The sequence below is a fragment of the Rhincodon typus genome, chromosome 10 (assembly GCF_021869965.1).
Source record: "Rhincodon typus isolate 14 chromosome 10, sRhiTyp1.1, whole genome shotgun sequence".
NCBI lineage: Eukaryota > Metazoa > Chordata > Chondrichthyes > Orectolobiformes > Rhincodontidae > Rhincodon > Rhincodon typus.
Genome location: NC_063341.1, coordinates 66,223,360 through 66,249,210, shown reverse-complemented (window position 1 = coordinate 66,249,210; position 25,851 = coordinate 66,223,360). Strand labels below are relative to the sequence as shown.

At 39.5% G+C, this 25,851-nt stretch overlaps 1 protein-coding gene across 4 annotated transcripts in view; it reads right to left on the bottom strand.

Moving 5' to 3' along the window:
- The window catches only part of tgfbr3 (transforming growth factor, beta receptor III), a 199,557-nt gene that overhangs the window by 94,209 nt on the left and 79,497 nt on the right, over window positions 1–25,851 (bottom strand). For all 4 annotated transcript variants that reach the window (XM_048601985.1, XM_048601986.1, XM_048601987.1 and 1 more), the window contains exon 4: window positions 14,252–14,389. In XM_048601985.1, the coding sequence (XP_048457942.1) occupies window positions 14,252–14,389 (138 nt within the window). The remainder of the gene's footprint in view (window positions 1–14,251; window positions 14,390–25,851) is intronic.

The window sequence follows — 25,851 nt, the reverse complement described above, 5'->3', positions numbered from 1 at the left end:
GTTATCCACTTTGGTCGCAAAAACAGAAAGGTAGATTATTATCTGAATGGCGGCAGTTTAGGTAAAGGTAAGGTGCAAAGAGAACTGGGTGTCATGGTGAAACAGTTGCTTCAGGTTGACATGCAGGGGCAACAGGCAGTGAGGAAAGCTAATGGCACGTTGACCTTCACAGTGAGAGGATTTGAGTATCAGAGTAAGGATGTCTTGCTGCAGTTACTCAGGGCCTTGGTGAGGCCACACCTTCAGTACTGTGTGTAGTTCTGGTCTTCTAGTCTGAGGAAAGACATTCTTCCTATTGAGGCAATCCAGCAAAGGTTCACCAGACTGAATCCCAGGATGGCAGGACTGACATAGGAGGAAAGACCGAATTGACTGGGCTTGAATTTGCTGGAATTTAGAAGAATGAGGGGGCATCTCATAGAAACATATAAAATACTGATGGGACTGGACAGGCTAGATGCGGGAAGAATGTTTCTGATGTTGGGGAAGTCCAGAACAAGGGGTCACAGTCTAAAAATAAGGGGTAAGCCATTCAGGACTGAGATGAGAGTTAGAGAGTAGTGAACCTGTGGAAATCTCTTCCATACGAAGCTGTTGGGGCCAGTTCATTAGATATATTCAAGAGAGAGCTGGACGTAGCCCTTGCGGCTAAAGGGATCAAGGGGTATGGGGAGAGAGTGGGAATGGGATACCGAGATTGCACGATACCCATGATCATATTGAATGGTGGTTCAGGCTTGAAAGGCTGAATAGCCTACTCCTGCACCTACTTTCTACATTTCCATTTTTCTAAAAGCCATAATCTTCACTTGGTGAAGCACTGGACAAGATTGAACTGAAGCCTGGGCAGGGTGCAATTACAGAGCATATGCCAGTTTGCTTAAGAATATGATCTAGGAAGGTCAACTTCTTCCTTCCTCTGCCTCCTATTCATGCTCCTGCTCCTCCTCAGCAGCGTGCTGTATAGTTGGTGGCATGAGTGTCCCCTCCAAGTGACGAAGTTGTGCAGTATGCAAACCACCACCAATCCTGAAGTAATAGCCAGAGGAAATTATCTGTAATTGGTCTGTATGCAGTTCATGATCCCTTTAAATCCCTTTGTCTTGCTGCTGAATAGCTGTTTGGCTGCGTCAGATTAATATAGAATGCCCTAGTTCAGGTTCCACCTACTCCAGAAATGTGACAGCATGTCTGAACAAGTTGATTAAAAATATTTAGGACATTAGCTGGAGCAGTGAGCTCTAAACCTGCATCGCTGGTGTTAAATGAGCATGGCACTCTCACTGATAATGACTTGACACGTCTACAGACTTCTATGAATCTTCACTGCCTGAAAGCAAACATGCTCACTAAAACAGCACTGGTGGGATACATGATTCAAGCATTTGCATGCACCACAGATGCAATTTTGAAGCTGCAAGTGCACTTGAAGCACCTCAAAAAAAAAGCTCAATTTCTCCACAGGGGGGCGTGTCTGGGAGTGATGCTGTCCAGACAGCTGGTGTGGACTTGTTGGGCCGAATGGCCTGATTCCACGCTATAGGGATTCTATGATTCTCCCCTACAGAATGTTACAAGTTTATGTATACTTAAGTATTATTCATTGGTTTTAAGTAATACCTATTACTAAGCTCATACATAACATGTGCAAAGCAGTCATTTACTTGCGTGGGAGTTTAGCATAATTAGTATACATGTCTGAAACATGATGTTTAATATAAATTTTGACTCAGTTAAATAGATTTGGTGTTTATTCTAAGTCCACACTGAACACATTCCAGCTATTTCCAACTTATTCGGACCATCAATTTATGGTTTCAACAAAACAGTACTTCTGAGTTAAAAGTGCAGTTTAAAAAAATAGTAAAGCTTTACACAAATAACTTCTACAATATATTTATATTTTTCCGTGTGTCAATTGACATCTGGATGCATTTAAAACACGATCAAAAAGTTCATCTTCTGATTTGAAGATAAATGCTATGCAGCAGAAACAAACAACACTTGTTTTTCAGCAAGTTTTGTCACCATGCCAAAAATCTGGTGTGAAATATCAGGACACAGCAACTTAATAGTGTAGATTCAGTTTAAGAAAGGCCAATATATTGTGCCAATAAAACTAGCGTATGGTAGGTTTTTTAAAAAAGGGAATATTTTGAAGTTGTAAATAATGAAGCAATGGAGCGGCATGGTGGTTCACTGGCTAGCACTGCTGCCTCACAGTGCTAGGGACTCGGGTTTGATTCCACCCTTGGGCGACCGTCTCTGTGGAGTTTGCACATTTTCCCAGCGTCTGTGTGGGTTTTCTCCCACAATTCAAAAATGTGCAGGTTAGGTGGATTGGCCACACTAAATCACCCATTGTGTCCTTGGGGAAATGCAGAGTTACAGGGATAGGGCAGGGAGTTTGGATTGGGTGGGATGCTCTTTGGAGTGTCAGTGTGGACCCAATGGGCCAAATAGCCTGCTTCCACATTGTATTCTATGATGATGCATGGCAAGTATTTGTATTTGTGCCAGGCAATGACTATCTCTAAGGTGGCAAAATTTAACCACATTAATACTTAATGGAATTACTATTGCTGAATCCCAACAATATACTTGGAGCTGCCATTTATATTCAGAACTAGCCTCACAAAAACTGTGGAAATTCGAGCACATCAGATGCCTGCTGCATAAAATAGTCTACCTCTTGATTCTACAAACCTTTGACAGTACTTAAAAAGGCACAAGTCAGGAGTATGATGGAATATTCTCACAGTGCAAATGTAACAATACTCAAGGAGCCTGATAACATCCAGAACACAGTAGTCCATCTCATCAAGAATCAATCATCTTAAACACCCACTCCCTCTGCCACCAGCATGCCAAGGCTTCAACACTCTATGAGGCTCTGGTTAGACCACATTTGGAATATTATGAGCAATTTTGAGCCCTGTATCTAAGTATGGATGTACTGGCCTTGGAAGGTGTCCAGATGAGGTTCACAAGAATGATCCTGGGGATGAAGGGCTTGTCTTATGAGGAACAGTTGAGGACTCTGGGTCTATACTCGATGGAGTTCAGAAGGATAAGGGAAGAATCTGATTGAAACTTACAGAATACGGAGAGGCCTGGACAGAGTGGAAAGGGAGAAGACTTTTCCACTAATACCACTGACTAAGACCCAAGGGCACAGCCTCACCTTTAGAATGACCCTTTAGAATGGAGATAAGGAGAAAATGTCTTCAGCCAGAGAGTGGTGAATCTTTGGAATTCATTGCCACAGAAAGCTGTGGAGGCCAAGTTACTGACTGTATTTAAGACAGAGATAGCAAGGGGATCAAAAGTTACAGGGAGAAGGCAGAAAAATAGCCTAATTCTGCTCCTATATTTTATTGTCTGTCTACAGGCTATATTGCAACTTGCCAAAGCCGTTTGACAGCACCTACCAAGCCTATAGCCTCTATCAACTTGAAGGATAAACTTTGAGGCAGTACGGCGCAGTGGCTGAGTGGTTAGCACCGCTGCCTCGGGTTCGATTCCAGCCTTGGATAACTGTCTGTATGGTGTTTGCATTTTCTCCCCATGTCTGTGTAGATTTCTGCTGGGTGCTCTGGTTTCCTCCCAGAGTCTGAAGATTGGGCATTCTAATTCTTCCATAGTGTCTAGGGATGTGCAGGCTTGGTAGATTAGCCACAGAAATGTGGGTTTATGGGGATAGGATAGGGTAGGGGACTGGATTTGGGTGGGTGCTCTTCAAAGGGTCAGTGCAGATCTGATGGGCTAAATGGCCTTCTTCCATACTTTAGGATAATGGCAGCAGGAGCATGTTCCTGTCCAAATCATAGATTCCAACTTGGACATGCATCATTGTTTCATTGTTACAGATTATGAATCCTGGAATATATATGGGAATACTTTCATCTTTTAGACTGCTGGAATTCAAGAAAGCTCACTTCAAGGGCATCTACAAATGGTAAATAAATGGGAAAAAGCCAGAGAACAATATTTAGTAGGCATTTCGACAGGTATATGAATAGGAACGGTTTAGAAGGGTATGGGCCAAATGCATGCAAATGGGACTAATTCAGTTAAGGAAACCTGGTCGTCATGGACGAGTGGACCGAAGAGTCTATGCCTATGATTCTTCGCCTCTGTAATTAATTTTGAAAAACACAAATGAAAGATTTTACAAAGCATAGAACAGAGGAGGCAGTAGGGCAGTGGTAACGTCGCTGCGTTAATAATCCAATGTCCCAAATTAACATCGTCAGGATGTGAATTCAAATCACACCATAGGAGGTAGTGACATTTTAATTCATTAAAGTTATAAGGTAGACAATTGGTGACCACATAACTATTATTGTGAATACACATCTGGTTTACTAACGTCTTTCAGGAAAAGAAATTTGCCATCATTTCCTGGTCGGGCATACATACAACTCCATATCCAAGGCAATGCAGTTAACTCTTTACTGACTTGTGTTTGCCAAGATGCTTCTTAAACATTGCTATTGTATCTGCTTCTACCATCTCTTCCGGCAGCATATTACACACAGGGTGATAAGTGCCTGTAAAGAACTTGCCGCATCCCCTTTAAACTTTTCCCCTTTTATCTTAAACCTATGTCCCCTAGAACTAAGCCTGTAATGAGGTCAGGAGCTATGTGGTCCTAGTTGACCCCAAATGAATTTCAGTTCAATAAAATTATATCTGGAATTGAAGGTTAGTCTCAGTAATAGTGACCATGAAATTATCAATTGTAGTTTAAAGACCAAATTGTTCCATTAATGTCACTGAAGGAAATCCTTACCTAGTCTGACCTATCTGTGACTCCAGAAACAGCAATGTGACTGATTCTTAACTGCCAGATTTAGCCTGACTATGACAGCGGGCAACTTGATTACAATAAGCACAACAGATATTGAATGGAAATAGGTTTCAATTTATCCGGGTTTTCTAGCTGTCATGCAGTTACATAATGCCTCAGCAACTAATAGTATTGGCAGCAAATTAGAATCAAGGTGACGGTTTACAGTTGGAAGTGGCCTGTGCCTGCAGTCAATGTACTTTGAGGTAATGTTTAGGTAATGACAGGTAGAGAAGATGCAAAAGAGGACAGCAGTACAGGACTGGAAAAGACTGTGTAGTCCACACCTGGTACCAACACATCATCAGTCACTCAAACATGTTAAGCAAATTTCCCTCAAGATTTTCCTATGCTGCCTGTCTCCCTCGATACTGTATTCCATGCGTTCACCATCAAAATCTAAACTATTTAGCTTCTTTCAATTGAGAATCAGATACAGATCAAGACAGTACAGAATAGAGGTTGTAAGTTCCATACGAGTGTCAGGCAAAATCATCAATAAAAATGAGGCCATTTGTGTAGAGCCTAGAAATAGAAAAGGGGCAATTACCTTGCTGGTATTATGCTACAGACCTCCCAACAGACCGAGGGAGACAGAGGAGCAGATTTGTAGGCAAATCACAGAAAGGTGAGAGAAAAACAGTTGTAAGGGTCATCAATTTTCCTAAAATTAACTGAGATCACCTTTGTGTGAAAGGATTAGATAGGATGCAATTTTTCAAGTGCATCCTGGAGAGTTTTTGGTGCCAGTACGTAGTTAGTCCTACTGAAGGTGGGGCAGATCTAGACCTAATCCTAGAGAATGAGGCTGGTCAAGTGGTTGAAGTTTCAATGGGCAAGCATTTTGGGAATAGTGACTATAATTCTGTAAGTTTCAAAGTCATTCTGGAAAGGGATAAGGATAGTGCAGAAGTTAAGTATCTAAATTGGGAGAAGGCTGATTTTAACATCTACAGACAGAATTTGGCAAACATAGACTGGATGTAACTACTTGCAGGTAAGTCTACAATTGGAAAGTGGGACGCTTTTAAAAGTAGCATAGTGAGAATTCAGGGCCAGCATATCCATCTAAGGGTGAAGGGCAAGGACAGAAGGCCAAGGAACACTGGATGTCGAAGGATATTAAGAGTTTTCTAAAGAAAAATAAGGAAAACAAGTCAGCGTATTAAGGGGAGACTGTTCAAAAGTATGGAGAACATACTTAAATAGGAAATTAAGAGGGCAAAGAGGAATCATGAAATAACATTGGCAGCTGGGATCAAGGAAAACCCCAACACTTTTTATAAATATATTAAAAGTAAGGGGGATTACGACAGAAACAGTGGGACCTATTAGAGACCAAAGGGTCAACCTATGCATGCAGCCAATGGATGTGGGTGAGATCTTAAATTAATACTTTTCATCTGTACTTATAGAGGAGAAAAACATTGTAGCCAGGGATTTCAGTTAGCATGGTGACATTCTAGAACACATTAAGATTAATAAGGGGGAAGATTTAGATGTTTTAGCATGTATACATGTGCATAAATCTCCAGAGCCTGAGATGTATCCCAGGCTGCTTTGGGAGGCAAGGGAGGACATTGCTGGGGCGCTACTGGATATATTTAATACTTCGCTGGCCATAAGTGAAGTGGTAGATGACTGAAGGATAGCTAATGTGGTTCATTTGTTCAAGAAGGGCAGCAGGGATAGGCCATGTAATCACAGACCAGTTTTAGTCTGCTGTCAACAGCAGGGAAATTATCGAAAAAAATTCTGAAGGACAGAACTAATCAATACTTGGAAAGGCAGGGATAGTCAACATGGATTTAGTGGAAGATCCTGTCCGACTAATTTAACTGAGTTTTTTGCAGACGTGACTACATGTATTGATGACAGTAATGCACGTGATGTGGCTTACATGTATTTCAGTAAGGCCATTGAAAGGTTCCAGTTGGAAGGCTGGTCCAAAATATAAGAACCCATTGAATCCAAGGAAAGTTGGCATGGATTCAGGAGGCACAACACATGCAAGGTAACTTCAACCCTACGGTCATGATAGAATCAATTATTCAGATACTGGATAGGAGGAAACTGATAGGCAATGGTGAGACAGCAAAGTGTTTTTACATGTAATTAAATTTTCAAAGGTTTAAGAACAGGCCAGTTAAGATAATCACTTGCAACTGGAAGGTCAAGAGTACCAAGGATAACCGCCATCATCAGCCCAAGGACTGAGATAGGCTCTGTACGTAATCATACAAATATGACGATAAGGATGCCAGCTGCTTCTGCATGCCAAGTAAGCATTTCTCTGGCTGCGAGATTCGTGCTGAAACTGTCTGGAACCTGACTCCTATTGAGGAGATTTACCGAGGAAGGTTCCATTTAGAAATTTTCCATGTTTACTAAAAGGCTCAAGATGTCTGAAATGGCGCTTATAACAGAGCTCCTCAGGCTCTTTTTTCATGTGTTCTCATCAGATGGTTGTCTGGAAAAGGTAGAGATGAAGCCCTTTCAGACGGTGGTGTTCAACTTCTGAGAAAACGTTAGAAGGATGAGAAACCAAAGATCAATATTTTACGCCAACATAATATGCTTTCTATCTGGAAAATATTTTTTGAGAGGCTTCCATATGCTAACTGAAAGGGCTAGTCATCGGCATCTTTGATATCATTCCAGTACGTTGGGCATACTGCCTGAATGATTGTGGGCAACCTGTCTGCTTCGAATTTTCCTTTCCAAGAAGCTTGTCCAGAAAATGCTGCAAATCCTGTCCATTTGTAAAGACTAGACAGCATGGAAAGGGATGTTTCTAATACTGACTTAGCTGAGCTATATCTACATCCCAACCTAAAACATCTTCATATACTGGACGGAGGGCGTAAAAAGTGTCCACTAAGATGACCATTGGCAAAATAAGTTAACTCTCCATTGATTATTAGGATCTAGAAGGGGAAAAATAACAGAACTTTGAGACAGTGTTAGGAAATAGATCTAGTACTGAGTACTTTATCATTAACTGCAATCAGCTAGTTTTGGTTTATAATGTGTGTAATCTAGAGTTGTTCATTCAAACAGATTTCCCATATAACATCATCCATGTTCTCCTGGGCTTGTTTTTCTTAAAAACTTTGTTAACCTTTTCCTACCAGATCCGCAAATAGTTTGTTATCAAATGTGAATTTCTGCAGACTTTCACAACTGAAGTTTGGATACATTTAAGCCTCAATCAGCAAAAAAGCATAGTTATTTGAGGTACTGTAGACTCAAATTTATTTGATGATATATGAAGTATATTTACTGACGCTCAAGTAGAATCTGCAGAATTTATTCATGGACAAGCTTTTCTTGCACAAACTGAGGCTGTGATTCTAGAAAAATCATTAGATTACTAGAAGCTTTTTTTGTAGCTCAGGTACCAAATCTCAGCATAAACCTGCTAGTGGTTTCCCAAACCTCTAAAGAATACTACGTCAATTTGGCTTACTTGGCAGCAATTTTGCATCTCAAAATCAAAAGGCTGCAGTTTTCAGTCTCACTTTGCACAGAGAACTGCTCTTCAATGCAATATTATTGCTGGGCAGACACATAATATCCTATGCTACTGTTTACAGAAAGGGCATTTCCATTGTCATGGCCAATATTTTCCCCTCAACCAACACCAGCAAAAAATGTTAACTGGTCAGTTATCCCAATGTTGGGACATTTCAAAGTAGTGAACAAATTCATCTGCACAGCAACAAGTGAATACGTTGCAAAGGATTTTTATTATTTTGAAGTGTTTGTAACATATGAGCTGTGACTTGGTGTTATATAGTCAACTCTGCAGTTCTATTTCCCACATCAGTTACCTTTAAGTAAGATGAGTATATGAATAATTTTGATGCAGACTTATCTCAGGTAGAGAAAGCTGAGAGAAAAATAAAAGAGTTTAATTTACTAATTTATACTGGATTTAAATACGGGACCTCAATTGTTCGAAAGGTACCTCACAGGATGTCCCAAAACATCCGTACATCTGAGCTCTCTCTCTTTCAGGATGATTTATCAATTTGGCTTGGACAGCACAGAATCATGCACTTAGCTTTGAGCTTGGTAAATATGTCAGAATCAATCCTGTGTTATTTGCAGAAATTGATTTTCTCAGGAGTTCTTTTTCATTCCTAAAGGGACTGTATTATTGTAATTTAGCAAAGTTATACCTCAGTCTCAGTCACAAAGCTTCAAGGACAGTTTGGAATTAATATTTAAATGTGTTTCTATTTGTGCATGGATGTGGGTTCATTGCCTGTACCAGCACTGCCATCCCTAATTGTCCTGGAGCTACTTCATGAGCAGCTGTAGTCCTTGGATGTAGGGACACTCAGTGCTGTTAGACTGGATTTTGACCCAGCAACAGCGAAGAAATGGCAATGCTGTTCCACAGGATGAGTGAGACACTTGGAGGGGAAGTTGCAGATGGTGTTCCCACGCATTTGTTGTCCTTATCTTTCTACGTGATAAAGATTGTGGATTTGGAAGGTGCTGTTGAAGGAGTTCTGCAGTGCATCTTATTGTACATATTGCTGTCATTGTGCACTGGTGGTGAAAGGAGTGAACTTTGGAGGTGGGGACAGAGTGTCAAATAAGTGGCTTCTTTCTGTTGGATGGTGTCAAATTCCTTGAAGCTGCAAACATCCAGTCAAGTAGAGACCATCTCATTACATCCCTGACTAGTGCCCTGTAGACTGTGAGCAGACCTTGGTGAGACAGGAGGTGAGTTAGTCATTGTAGAATTCCTAGTCTTTGACCTGCTCTTGGAGCCACAGTACTTTTATGGCTGGTCAAATTAAGTCTCTGGTCAATGGTAACCCATCCGCCTAGAATATTAACAGTAGAGGTTCAGCAATGGTGATGTTACTGAATGTAAAGGTGACTCTATTCTCTCTTGTTGGAAATAGTCATCACTCTGCCATTGTGCAGAATGAAGGATATTTGCCAGTGATCCAGCCCAAGCCCAGATGTTGTAGATCATGATGCATAAAAACACCTAGGAAATAGGAGCAAGATTAGGCTGTTCACCACAATGAGCCTGCTCCGCCAGTTAATATGGCCATGGCTGATCAAACACTATTTGCCTTTTACTCACACTATGCCCATAACCCTTTACACCATTGATAATCAAAAGATTATCAATCACTACTTAAAGCACACTTAAAGACTGAACTTCCATAGCCTTTTGGAGTAGGCAATTCCAAAGATTTCCAACCCTTTGAGTAAAATAACAAAAAAAAGAAACAAACAAACATTCTCCTGAGTGACATCTCCCTTATTTTCAAATTCTGCCCCTGTTCGAAAATCCCTAACCGGGAAACATTGTACTTCTATCTACACTGTCTATTCCTTTAATTATTTTGCGGGTTTCAATGAGCACTTCTCATTCTTAAAAACTCTAGATAGTTCAAGCCCAGTTTGCCCAATCTCTCTTCACAGGTCGGTCTCACCATCTTGGGAACAAGTTGGTAAATCTTTGCTGCACTCCTTCTATGGCAATATCATCCTTCTTGAGATAAAGAACAGTACCACTACTCACAGTATTCCAGATATAAACTAAGCAAGCTCCTATTCAATTATGTAAGAGTTCACTGTTTCTGTACTCAAAACTCTTGCAATAAAGGCCAACATCCCAGTAACCTTCCTAATGGCTTGCTGAACCTACATGTCAGCCCTCATTAACAAGGACATCACAGTCCCTTCGCAGATCTACATTTTTCAAACTCTCACCATTTACAAAATACTCTGCGATCTGTTCTTCCTACCAAAGTGGACAGCCTCACGTTTTTCCACAATGTACTCAGTCTGCCACGTTCTTGCTTATCCAATCACAAAGCTTGTCCAAATCCTCCTGAAAACATTTTACATCTTCCTCCCAATACTCTTTACTGCTTAGCTTTGTATCATCTACACACTTGAAATCAATTTGGTCCCGACGCCCAAATCATTAATACATATTTTGGACAGCTGGACCCAAACACTAATCCTTGAGGTACACCACTAATTCCAGTCTGCCAACGCAAGAATGTCCCATTTATTCCTACCGTCTTCTGTCTTTTAGCCAATCATTAACACATGCCAGTACATTACCTCTTATAATGTGCTTTAATTTTGCAAAAAACCTCCCTTGGGGGAACCTTACCAAAAGACTCTGAAAATCCAGATAAACTACGCCCATCAAATCCTCTATTAATTTTGTAACGTCCTCAAAAAATAACCAATAAGCTTGTCAAATATGATTTTCTATTTGCAAACTTATGCAGACTCTGCCAAGTTAGATCTTTTTAATTCAAGGGTCCATTTATCACATGCTTCACAATTGGGAAATTGCTGGAATATACCACTGATGCAAGGCTAACAGATTTATCGTGCCCTTTTTCTCCCCCCTCCTTTCTTTCTTAAATAGTAGGGTAACATTTGCACAATTTTAAATCTTCAGGAATCATTGCAATTCTATAGAATTTTGGAAGATAATCAACAATGCATCAATGATCTCTACAGGCATCTCCTTCAATACTTTGGGATGTAGTATTTACCAACTTTGGGCCCCATTAATATCTCCAGTACAACATACTAATTTTCACAAATTTCCTTCAAGTTCTAATTTTCTTCAGTCATGCAAAATCTATTTCTTTTTTAAATATATTCTATAATTTGGCATCCACAGACTTCTGTGGTGGAGAATTCCACTAGCTCACCATCCTCTGTTTAAGAAAATTCTCCTAATTTCAATCCAAAATGGTCTACTGCAAATCTTGAGACTATGTCTCTTTGTTTGGAACTCCCAGTCAGGGAAACATCATCTCTGCATCCAGACTATCCAGACCTATCGGAATTTTGTATGTTTCACTGAGATCCCCTCTCATTCTTCTAAAAACCAGTACATACCGGCCCAGTTCACCAACTGCTCCAATGACAAACCTGTCTTCCCAGAAATCAGTATGGTAAATCTTTGCTGCACTCCCTCTTTGGAAAGTATATCTTTTCTCAGACAAGGAAATCAAAACAGCAAAACTCCAGCTGTAATCACCAAGCCCCTGTATAGGGCCAGTAAGACTTCCTTGTGCCTGTTTGCAAACCTTCTCGCAATGAAGGCTAATGTACCAATTACCTTCCTAACTGCTTGCTGTACACATGCTTTCAATGATCAGTGCACAAGGACATCCAAGTTTCTTTCTTTTTAAATCAACCTTTCCCAAACAATTGCCATTTAAACAACATTCCCTTTAAGCTGGATGTCTGCACTCCCCAATCGGCATACCAACGCTGCTTTTGGTTTCAGAAGTTCCTGCTACACATGGGCCTCGAAGGTTCACACAGAAGGAAAGGAAAGAGGCAACAGAGCATTTAAATGATACTCTGCCATTCTGTTTTTCCTTCCAAAGGAATAACTTCACATTTATCCATGTTATACTGCATCGACCATGTATTTGCCTATTCACTTAGCTTGTCCAAAATCACCTTGAAGCCTCTTTACCACTCTCAATCCCACCTAGCTTTGTGTTGCCAGCAAACTTAGAAGTACTACACTGTTGGAAATCTCCTCAGGGAAATCGCTGATATGTACTATGAACAGCTGGGGCCCAGGCAGTGATCTCTGGAATACCCCACAAGTCACCACCTTCACTCCAAAAAAATCCATTTATTCCCACTCTGTTTCCTGTATGTTAATCATTTTCCAACCTATGCCTGTACATTAACAGCAATCTCATTTAGTTTGATGTCGCACAATAATCTCTTATTTAGGACATTAAAAAAAAGTTCTGAAAATCCAAACACATGACACGCACTCATTCTCCTACATCTATTCTTCTAGTTACATTCTCAAAAAATTCACAGTAGCTCTATCAAACATGATTTCTCTACCATAAATCCAAACTGACTAGTACTTTTTTTTAAAAAGTGCTAGCAAATTGGAAGTGAAAACTGAAAAATCCTCAGATATCAGAACTGGTTCGTCATACAACCGAGTTCTTCTAGCACCTAGTTTCTTTCTGGGGCTGGCTTCTTGTTCTGCGCGATAATTTAATGCACTTGCTTTAAGAAAAATGCAGCCACATTTACAGGTATTACATCCTTTGCAATGGACTCCAACATTTTCCCTACCACGGTCAGTAATTCCAGGTTTTCACCTTCTCTCTTAAAAACAGTGAGTTTACATTTGCTACCCTCCAACTTACTGAAACTGTTCCAAAGTCAACAGAATTTTGGAAGATGACAACCAACACATTCACTTTCCATGGCCACCTCCCTTAGTACCCTAGGATGGGCTAGTGGTATTATCACTGGACTATTAATCCAGAGACCCAGATAACGTTCTGGGGACCAAGGTTTGAATTCCGCCACTACAGATGGTGAAATTTGAATTCAATAAATATCTGGAATTAAGGGTCTAATGATGGCCATGAATCCATTGTCAATTATTGGGAAAAACCCATCTGGTTAACTAATGTCCTTTAGGGAAAGAAACTGCCATCCTTACCTGGTCTGGCCTACATGTGAATCCAGACCCACAGCAATATGGTTGACTCTTAACTGCCTTCTGGGCAATAAATGCTGCCTATCCAGCGACGTCCTCATCTCATAAATGAATTTTAAAAAATCATGCACTGGGGATTTATCAGCTTTTACTCCCACTAATTTTGCTGGCAATTTTTGGTTTTAAATACTAATTTTTTTCAACTACTCATTCTCAAAAGACCCTTGCTTATACCACACATTTGGGAAATTTCTTCTGTCTTCTTCTGTGAAGACAGAACAAAAGTAGTGTCCATTTTGAAATGAAAACAGACACTCAGCAGGTCTAACCAAGTCACTGGGCGTATTTAAGACAAGAGATAGATAGGTTCTTGAATAGTAAGGGGATCAGGGTTAGAGGGAGAAGGCGGGAGAATGGGGTTGAGAAAAATTTTAGTCATAATTGAATGGCTGAGCAGACTCAATGGACTGAATGGCCTAATTCTGTTTCTACATCATATTGACTTTTGATGAGTCACTGAATTCTAAACGTTAACTCTGCTTTCTCCCCATAGATGCTACCAGACCTGTCGAGTTTCACCAGCAATTTCAGATTTTGTTTCAAAACAGCAACTACATTTGTTCTGTCTTCACAGAAGAAGACACAACAAACTTCCCATAAGTGCAAAGCAAGCAAGTGTCTTTTGTGAATGAGGAGTTGAAGGAAATTAGTACTTTTTTTAAAAAGTGCTAGCAAAATGGAAGTGAAAACTGAAAAATCCCCAGATATCAGAACTGGTTCGTCATACAACCGTGTTCTTCTAGCACCTAGTTTCTTCCTGGGGCTGGCTTCTTGTTCTGTGCGATAATTTAATGCACTTGCTCTAAGAAAAATGCAGCCACATTTACAGGAATTGTTCAACTTACATGGAATAAACGCTGTACTCCTGGTGCCAGTCTTTCTGCCTTTATGATCCACAGCACAGGTCTGGGAGAATTCAGCACAAATACCAAAGGCTTCTCATGGACTTCAACAGAGAAAATGGGTCTCAAGTTCAGTGTCACCTTTGGAGATGAAGCGAAAAAGAAATAGCATCATTTATTTAGTGCAGAAAGTTTGTTCTTTCATGTAACATTCATTGCACAGTTTCATGCAACTTTCATTACTGATACTATTGTGAATGATTAGTGAACTAGAAAGTAGTTCTTTTCACAAAAAAATTGTGGACAAGATTTTTCGCAATAAGATTTACCTAGTTCCCCGATTTTAAATTGTGATTTAAATCATGTTTGATGAACTACAAACTATGGAGAATGAAGCATGTTACTGATTCAGTATTATATTTCAAATTAACTTTGTGATGAACTACATTTTTCTTCTCATCGCCAAGTTGCTCAATCTTTCACAAAACAAAATTGATGCCACTGCTCCCAGATATCTTGCAACGGTCAATGTCTCCTTGACAAGTTTTACTGCTCTATAGGTAATTTTCTTATTTTGATGACCAACTCACCAAGTAGGGAACCCAAGTGTGGCATATAATTAACGTGTACATAAGAACATTAGTAGGCCATCCAGCCCCTCAAGCCTGCTCTGCTATTCAAGAAGATCATGACTGACCTGTGATCTAACTCCATATGCCTGCCTTAGGCCCCTGTCTCTTGAAATCATTGCATAATAAAAAATTGTCCATGTCAAATTTAAATTTGACAATTGAATTAGCATTGGCCACTATTTGAAGAAGAGAGTTCCAAACCTCTACTACTCTTTGCATGCAGAAGTACTTTCTAATATCTCCAATCAATGGCCTAATTCTTAGACTATGTCACCTGGTTGTAGAATCTTCAATCAGTGGAAATGATATCTTGATATACCCTGTCTTTCCCTGTTGATATCCTGAAGACCTTGATTAGATCACCTCTTAACCTTCTAAATTCTAGAGTAAAGGCCTAAGTTGCCTAATTTCTTCTCATAACTTAACCTCTGAAGTCCAGATGTCCTCTTTGTAAACATGGTGTTGAACTCATCCAGGGCCAAAACATCCTTTCGAAGGTGTGGTGCCCAGATCTGCTCACAGCACTCTGAAGTGGGGACTAGCTAGGGTTTTGTATAACTGCAGCATTATGTCTGTATCATCATACTCCAGCCCTCTAGGTATGAAGGTCAGCATTCCATAAGCCTTCTTGGCTATTTTCTGCACCTGTTCATGGCATTTTAAAGAGCTATGCACCTGAACCCTCAGATCTCATTGGAGATCCAATGTATTTAACTTTGTGCCTTCTAGTTTAATTTTACTAAGATACAGCAGCATGCAACACCAAGAGTGTATTCTCAACATAAAAAGCCAGCTACTTAAATGTAGTTTTATAACATGGTAAATTGAATAATTACTACTTAGAAGTTTTAACATGCAATTATAGTATTAATGTACAATAACCACCACAGGCAAATGCCAGGTTTTAGACTAACAATTGCATTCAAAGAAGTTGTGCTTCTTAAGCTACGATGTTGAAAATGATATAGTAGGATATTGGTCATCTGGCACAAACTGTGTTCCTCTGCTGTGTTTAGCTTTCAAAGTTGTCCCAAAAGGGATATGTCTGAAAAGCCTCCATTCATCCAGACAAGATCTGTCTTCGCAACTAACCATTCTCACTGCCAGTTAGATAGTATTTTAGTAAATCAGCGAAGAGTATATAATGCATTGCAAATTTAAGGCCACAACAGAACCAAATTCTGTAGTGCTTTCTTCCCTAACAGACACTCCCTAATAGGATCTTTTTGTTGACTTGATCATGAAGTTACAACCACTTGGTATTGTGATCCTAAGCTTTTTTTTCTAACCATGACCTTAACATACATGATCACAAGGATTAGAGCTGTTGTAGACACTACAACGCAGAGACGTGCTTACTGGAAAGAAATCATGAGGTCACAAAGGCTCTGTAAACCTTGGGGATATTTACAAATATTTGTTTGCTCTGTATTTGACAGAAAGGAAAATTACATTTAGTACTTTGTATAAATGTAGTGTATCACAAAACTCTACAATGACATCAAAATCAGTGCCTATAACTCAAAGATTTCCAGTCACTTTCTGTTATTTCCTATGCTCCATACAGATTCTGTTTGTCTATTCTACTCAGATAATAGCAACAAAATCAGAACAAACTTTTCTTCAGAGGCCCCATAATAGACATACTTAATGTCAAAAGGCCAAAGACAGCTGCACAAGTTTCTGTTTCCCAGGAGATGATGGTTTCATGGAAGACTGAGAATTGCCACAGCAACCAAACTATAAAAACAATTCTGAGTCAGGCCTCCAGATTCTGTTAAAGTAATTTGTATTGTATCACAAGAGCAAGACAGAAACGTTGAAAATGATCAAAGTAAACAAGGCCATTAAAATGTCATTTTGTTTCTACCTTAAAAACAAGTCACAACCTGGAACTGTGTTAGAACAGATGAAAGCAAGTGCAACCAATTTGTAAGCTGACTAAAGAGTTTCCACTGACAAGAGTCTAGTGATAAACCCCTCGGTGGATTATGCATAACAACTATTCCAAATTTACATTAATCGACTGGCTTGGAAACATTCTTAGTTATATCAAGTTTCGCTGCAACACAAGCTGTCTACACTTCAACAGCTGTTGCATGCTGAACTACAAAAAATTATTTTCAGACAAATATTTCTTTAGAAGTCATACAGAAATGAAATGTTTTAGTCATGCGGTAATGATACAAAATATCTTACACTGAAATGGTAAGGGAGACTGATGGATGTAACAAAAATGGTAAAATGTATTTTCCTGACATTATGTTATTACTGTTTAAAAGGTATCTAACAAACATTGATTAAATGATACCAATTGGAATATCACAAATTACAGTTGCAGAATGCTGATCCACACGTATCCAAACGTATTACTACAGCCTCTTTATACATATGTATACAGAGAAATCTATGCATTTTGTTTTGTTGCAGTCCTGCCAAGCTACATTTTATTGTTCTTCACTGAAATGTGACAGCATGTTTGAAAGCTCATATTTTCAAACTCACATTGTCTACTGTTTAACCTATTTTGATAGATCCTCCAGCAGCAAGAAAATCTGTTTTTTTTTTAATCTTCCTTCCAGTATTGCGTCTGTTCTACTTTTAATGTTTCATTTCCTCACATTCCCCGAGACAACTCCTTTGCAGCCTTTTCCCTCTGACAAATGTGTCTCCTTTTTATAGCTGCTCAAAGTTGGTTCTGAGTAGATGGACCATGAGGAAAGGAATACTATAACAAAGGCGCTGGACTGAATTTGCATCTGATTAGAAACTAGGTTTCCTTCTGCTGATAGTGTCCCATATGATGGTTTTTCAAAAAAAACATGATTTCAATATAGTTGCTAAAGATGGAACAGGAGAGAAGGGTGGTCATAAGTTAAACATGAAGCAGCCATATACAAAATGTTGTGGCACAGTGGCTCAGTGGTTCGCACTGCTGCCTTTCAGCACCAGGGACCCAGGTTTGATTCCACCCTCAGGCAACTGTCTGTGTGGAGTGTGCATGTACTCCCCTTGAGTGCATGGGATTCCTCCGGGTGCCCTGGTTTCCTTCCACAGTCCAAAGATGTGCAGGTTAGGTGGATTGGCCATGCTAAATTGCCCAAAGTGTCCAGGAATGTGTAGGTTAGGTGGATTAGTATGGGAAATGCAGAGTTACAGAGATAGGATCGGGGGTGGGATGCCCTTCGGAGGGTCGGTGTGGACTTGCTAGGCCAAATGGCCTGTTTCCACACTGTAGGGACACAATGGCTTACGAGGGAGGTTTGTTCATAGTATGTATTCACCAAAGGCAATGATAGGAAGTTCTGAATGTGCTTTAGAGGTTACCTTCAGACAAGAACTATTTCTAGTGTATTTCCTGGGGTGCTTCACATCAACCTTAATTTACTGTATCTTTGCTTGTGGGCCTGCTTGTCTGATTCAGCAGTGCATCCTTCGACATTACCTTCCAAAACCTGCGACCTCTCCCATCTAGAAGATCAAGGGTATCAGGTCCATGGAGATATTACAACAGGTGATTTACAAATGTCTGATTTATAAACACTTATACTTACATGTGATTCTATATAGGGGTGTATTAATATTAAAGATTTGACAGATGAATGTTTCGTTGTACTTACAAATGTGTATTGTCCTACATTGTCTTCCAACTTGTACAAATCAACTTATGAGCTGACTCAAAAATTGAACCCGTTGTAATCCAGAGACAGCATTTACCTGCAAACTTCTCTCCAATTTACACACCATACTGAATAGAAACCAAAAGAACTGTGGATGCTGTAAATCAGGAACAAAAACAGAAGTTGCTCGAAAAGCTCAGCAGGTCTGGCAGCATCTGTGAAGAAAAATCAGGGTTAACGTTTCACATCCAGTGACCCTCCCTCAGAACAACGGTCACTGGACCCAATTAGCTAACTCTGATTTTTCTTCACAGATGCTGTCAGACCTGCTGAGCTTTTCCAGCAACCTGTTTTTGTACACACCATAATGACTAGGAACTAAATGGCCATTCCTTCTCTGTCATTGGATCAAGTTACTAGAACTCCTGTAACACAACCGTGGGTGTTACCTGCCTCCAAGGCTACAGTGATTCAAAATGGTGGCTTATCATTTTCAACCATCATTAGAGATGCACTGCCCACATCCATTCAAAGAATTTTTAAAAGACACTAAATGAGTAGAACAGTTCATGAATATGTCAATAGGTTTCTCTTCCAGATTGCTTCTTCATTTACTACCTTTTCTTGTTTCTCAAAGGCTACTTCAGCAATTGATCTATTTCAATTGCTGCAAAAATTGTTTTTTTGGGCTTTCATAGTTCCATGCATTCTTTCAGTTACTGTTTATCTGACCTTAAAATCAAGATGGTCAGCTGGTAAACTCTTAATGGTTGATGATTACTGTCTCACTCCTATTGGATGGCAAGAATTCTGCAATCACTTTAATCTTTTAAACTTTTATTACTTGTACAAATTTTGGACGCAAAAGTTTTCTCAAGCAAAGTTTGGAATTTCTGATCAAGTAGGGAATACAAACCTTGGGTGCTCCAACACTGTAGTCAATTAGTTATGTAATTTTCAGTAAAACTTTTCGGCAGATTTCCTTGCAATCCTGATGACACACCATTGACATTCCTCATTTTCCTTGCAACTACATTCCTTAAGTGTATTTTATGTTCAAAACAGTATATAAAGGAAAAAATTATCTCTGGCCTGGTCAGAAACATTGACAGAGGTATTGGTGAGCAAAAAATATATATTTTAAAGTACAGGTTCTTTTCTCATACAGTATCAAGACAAAATGTGACCCAAGTTTCACTATTTTGAAAACTACAAACAGTTCTTGTTAGTATGGAGATTTTCAAGTACTTCCTCCTGAGATAGTCCAGTGATATCATTATCATCCCACCAATTTGAAGGTTGTCTACTCTGGTTAAACAGATTACAGGAGGTTTCAACACATTATTGCCTAAGTATTACCCAAGTTATAACACTTGTCCATCTTCACGGTAAATGACCTTCCCACATCATTTCCCGAGCCTTCCACCTCAGATATTTTCATTAAAAACTAAGGCAAATTAAAAGAAGCCAAACCAGAACTGCTTGCATATCTTATGTTGTCCATAAACTTTTTAAACATTTAGCTTTGTGGCCTTTAGAAGTTTTTCTGCAAGTCAATTGCTCACCTTTGATTTAAATTGTTATTGTTATTAACTTTAATGGAATTCTGTTGCTACATAAATCATTTATTCTAATATTTCAACATGACACATTATGAACCACAATCACAGTTCAAGTAAGCAATGCTTATTTTAGAGCTCCAGCTCACAAACATTTCTGCAAGCACTGCCACTTATCAGAAACAAAAACAAACCCTCAAATTTGATACGGTCACTTATAATTTTAACAACTTTATGACCGTTAAATTCTGTGTTTGGTGTCTTTTCATCAGAATTTTTAGCTACTGCTATAGAAACATAGTGTAGAAGTTAATGGCCTCAACCCATCACAGCTGGTATTCAACCATGCTGAGCAGGGTAGCTGAAACAACGAGCATCAGCAGGCTCTTGGGAGACGGAGCGGGAATAGGGTGATCTCCTATTTAAAAGCACAGTGCTTGGCCAATAACAATTGTAATGAGGGGCTGTCACTGGTTGTGCGGAGAGGAATAGATGAAGGCCACCCACCTGCCCACATCTCAGAGCTCCTTCCTGGATATTCTCTCAACCTTTTCTATGCTGTCCCCAAACCTCCACTGATCCTGGGCCTCTGCTGTGTGCATTGTTGGCAGACAGATGCAAGCGCTGACGTCAGTGCAGATGTCCAGAAACAGAGACTGACGTTTCTGCCCCTAGAGTTCTTGCTCCAGAGGAAGGTCTGATACTGACCACTTAACTGCCTGATGGCAACTTAATACCAACAGGCCTGGAATGAAGGTGCTATTGGCCTCTCACCAGTCCTCTAGCTGGTAAGCAAGACTAAATTTCAATCCAGCAGGTCACCCTTCCTCCCGGAGCCGAAACGTTAACTTTGATTTTTCTTCACAGATGCTACCAGACCTGCTGAGCTCTTCCAGCAACTTCTGTTTTTGTTCCTGATTTACAGCATCCACAGTTTTTATTAATTTCAATCCATTGTTATCTTTTTTCTTAATTTGGATATACAAAACTCAATAAAGGTACAAGACAGAATAATGTTCCTTTTTGATTGCCAATATTTAAATTTCATTTAAGAGCCGAGGAGCAGAAAATGTTGGCAATTCAAAAACAAAAGTAGATTTCCAAACCAGAAAATTTAATCTTCTACAGTCTTTCACAGAAATTCAGGAAGTGCACATCTGTGATTAGTTACCCTGAAAACACCAGGTCATAAAACCACCACTTATGGGCAGTTTTGTTAATTTTATTTCTAATAATTGCAAGATTTCCCAAACTATTTTTTCTACTTTCCACACCAAAAGTACACTATTCAAAATTAATTATATTTGATCACAAATGGCACATTTAACTATGAGCATCAAATTCAGATCAAGAATCTGAGCCTGTTATTGCTAACTAGTGCAAAGATTGGGAAAAAAAAAAAAACAGTTGACCAATTCTCTCCCCCCTCCCTCCTCAGGAGCAGGAGGCATTGGAACATTTGGCTGTACAATGGTTTTATGTATATATACAGCATCAAGTGAGCAAGGATTATCTTCCTGATATAGCTCTAAGGCTCTTGAGTAGACCTGATATAGCTGTACATACTTCCAAAGCATTTGACATTTAATGGAAATTAGCAGGGAAATTAATGTCGCTTTTGCAAATTTCATTTGTGGAGAGACGGATCGTCATTAAAACTAGAATTCCCAAAGGTGTTCTTCGCATCCAAAAATTTGTTTAAAAATTATTCATTCATTCCAATGTAGAATTCCAAGTAGAATAAATAGAATTTAGAAATACTGAAATGTTATATTAGAAGTAATACAAGCAATACAAACAAATCTTTAAATCATATGTACTATAGAAGATGTTCTGATGGTTCATGTACATATTTACCTTAAATTTCATACCCAACATGCAACACATTTATCAGAAAGCATTACCGAAAACCAGAAATTTGGAAACGCCCAAATTTATCCTTTGCAGTATAATTTCCTGCTGAATTACACAAATAGTTTTAAACTATTCTAACCAATGTCAATCAACCGGAGATACTGGACAGAATTTAATGGGCACTGTAGTGTAGTGGTAATTTTTTAAAAAATTCACAGGGGTGGCACAGTGGTTAACACAGCTGCCTCACAGAACTAAGGACCTAGGTTCAATTCCAGCCTTGGAGTCTGTCTGTGTGGAGTTTGCACATTCTCGCAGTGTCTGTGTGGGTTTCCTGCAGGTGTTCCAGTGTCTTCCCACAGTCCAAAGATGTGCAAGTTAGGTGGATTGGCTATGCTAAAATTGACCACAGTGTCCAGGGATGCGCAGGCTAAGTGGGTTAGCCATGAAAAATGCAGAGTTACAGGGATAGGGTGGGGTGGGATGCTCTTCAGAGGGTCAGTGTGGACTTGATAGGCAGAATGGCCTGCTTCCACACTGTAGGGATTCTATGATCATTCACAGGATGTGGACATCATTTATTGCCCATCCCTAATTACCCAGACAGCAGTTGAGAATCTACCATATTGCTGTGGGTCTGAAGTCACATGTAGGCCAGACCAGGTAAGGGTGGCAGCTTTCTTTCCTACAGAGCATTAGTGAACCAGATGGGTTTCTCCAATGATCGGCAATGGTTTCATGGTCATCATTAGATTCTTAATCCTTTAAATTTCAGCATTTGCCATGGTGGGATTTGAACCCAGATCCCCAGAACATAACCTAGGTTTCTGGATTAATAGTCTAATGATATTATCACTGCCAGGAATAGCCGCATTGTACACTTTTCACTGTACTCCTGTACTTAACTAATAAAACCTAAATCTAATCTAATCTATTGGTGAATCTCCTAGATGAATATCAATGGCATCAAGATGAAGCCCCTGAATGGGCATTATTTGTCCACTTATGGAGCTCAATTAAATTAGTTAGAGTGAGAAGGCTGTGGGCATTTCTGTGCCAGACTTAGACCATTAGAAATAGGAACAAGAGTAGCCATTCAACCCCTCAAGCCTGCTCCGCCATTCAATAGGTTCATGGCTGATCCGACATTTCCCACGTCTACTTTCCTGCCCTTTCTCTGGTCTGGGCAGAAGCAGCAGTGTGGTGAGATCCACTTGAATAAATGGACCTGCCACCAAATCTGCACAAGGGCAAGGTATTAAATTCTCCCAAGTGAATCTAACTTTCCCTTTTCACTGATGCTGTCTGGCATGCTTAGCATTTCCAGTGTTTTCCAGAAACTGTAGTATTTATTTTTGTGTCATTGCTGATTCTGGATTGTATGGTATGTACTACTAAACTTAAATGATGTCACAAAACATATACATGATGGGAGCAAGGCCACACCAAGTTAAGTAGGGCTGTCTACATCTGTGTAACTTTGAACAGCAGTGCTAAACTGGGACATGAAAACATTTCTAGAGAGATCACCTTAGCCTTTTCTAACTGGAACTGATTTTACATTACAAATTATTAACTAAGGGCTAATATAATAAATATTTCAAAGTGAATTAAAACTGATTAATTCAAAAAATAAAATGTGATGCAAAATAATTATCTTAGATAATCGCAATTTAAGTTATTTGTACTCACAAAACTTCTCAGCCATGAAAAATTTGCTAACCTCGAAATAATTTCAAGGGGAGAGGTTAAAAAGGTTCAGGAAAATATATTTTTTATTTTACCGTAAATTTAAATTGTCATCTTTATCAGGCTGATACATTTACAGGTCTACTCAAAGTAGATCAACTTACAGAAACAAACTCACCAGTGAATGACAAGGCCTATGGTTTAAGCTAATAGAGATTTATCAACTGCTTTCTCTTGGCTTACATTAACAAAGGAAGAAACAAACATCAATGATTTTCGTGCAGGAAACAAAAGTATGGAAAGGAATTTGTCAGCACAACCACTTCAATGATGTACAAGTTCAAAGAAAGGAATTATATTTGGAATTGATCCACGAACTTCAGACTCCATCTTGCATTAACTCCTGTTAATAAAAAATTAAAGCAGCTCCTATACACTGGACATCCCAAGCATTCTACAGCCAAAAGTACTCTTGAAGTACTTTCTGAAGAAGGGTCTAGGCCCGAAACGTCAGCTTTCCTGCTCCTCTGATGCTGCTTGGCCTGCTGTGTTCAGCCAGCTCTACATCTTGTTAGCTCAGTACTCTTGAAGTGTAGTTTTCATTGTAATAAAAAGATATGCCAGCCATTTTGCCCAAGGTAACAAAGTAATAATAATTAGATAATCAGTTTTTATAATGTTGATTGAGAGATAAATATTAACAAGGGTACGAAGGATACATCCCTGCTCATCTTTGATATAGTACCACGAGAACGTTTACATTCACCACAGTTGGCAGATACTTGGGCCCTGAATTTCACCCAGGAGAGTATCATTACTGCGGTGAAAATGTTGGAAGACATTGAGAATTGTACTTTGCAGGGACAGGATTGGGGGTTGACTATATTTCACACGCACAGTTCCTGGAGGTAGCTAATCATTTAAATTAGTGACAGCCTCATTGAAAACAGAATTTGGGAGTGCCAGGAGTATGGAGATTACAGCTGGTAAGAGTTGATCTGTTCAGTGTATTTATTTGGAGAGCCAGTATTTCCCTTTGAAGGGCTGAAGTACCCTTGCTGTTACAGTCCATGGACACTTTGAGGATGGGGATCTCCTTTGGGGGAGACTGTCTTGTCAGAGGATGAATCAGTTGTCCTTCAGGACTGTTAACTGAAGAAATTTGTGTAATGATGCATAAACCTCTTGGAACTGTTCAACTTCAGCACTATCAACCAGTCAAGAATTGCCAACTAGTCAACTTGTCAAGTAGTGTTCAGAAGTCTCAAAATGCCTATTTATGAATGACTATGCTTTCTTCAGTAGGGTGTAGTCTGTAAAAAGTGGATAATTAAGTGATCGGAGAAAAAATATTTTTCTATGTGCATGGGTTCTTGTGGTCATTTTATTCATTCATGGGATATTAACATTAAGGCATGCAACAGCATATTAAGCCCTTTTCTGGCTTGGACAGCATTTACTGCACATCAATAATGGACCTTGAAGAAGTGGTGATAATCAGCCTTTTTGAACTACTGTAATAGGCATAGGGAGGTCCACAATGCTATTAGAGAGAGAGAGTTCTGAGATTTTGATTCAGCAATACATTTTCAAGTCAGCATGGATGCAAGACTGAAGGGGACTTGCAGATGGTGGTGTTCAAATGCATCTGTTGCCAGTCTTTCTAAATGAAAGAAAGTAAAGGTCCAGGTTTGGAAGGTGCTGTCTGTTTTTGCTTTGCATCTTGATGCTACGTAGTGCTGTAACTGTGCATTGGTGAGAAGAGTGAATGTTAAAGATGTTCAATGGGATGCCAATCAAGTGAACCAGATGGGTATTTATGACAGTTAACAATGATTTCCTGGTCAACATTAAACTCAATGCCACTATCTGCTATGGTGGGATTCGAATCTGTTGCCCTACCAGCTGGGTATTTAGGTTGTAAGTCTATTGACCACCTGCTTTCTTCGTTCTTCAAGATGGTCGTGGGTCAGACTTGTAAGGTGCCATCCGAGGAGCGTTAGGTTTGCTACATAAGCTGCTGACACATGCTATAGGTGCAACATTAATGTAGCATGGTGCCATACTGTAATAAGTCCAACGTCTTGACTGATCATTGCTTAAGGTTTTAACAAATTCATTGCTATCAAACAGGGGAATGGTGGTGGTAGAGCAGCATGAAGGCCCAGAGAGCAAATTGCAAACGATGGAGCCAAGAAACTGCTGACTTTCCTGTCAGCAATTGGTTCTATCTAGTTTCCCAGCAAGAA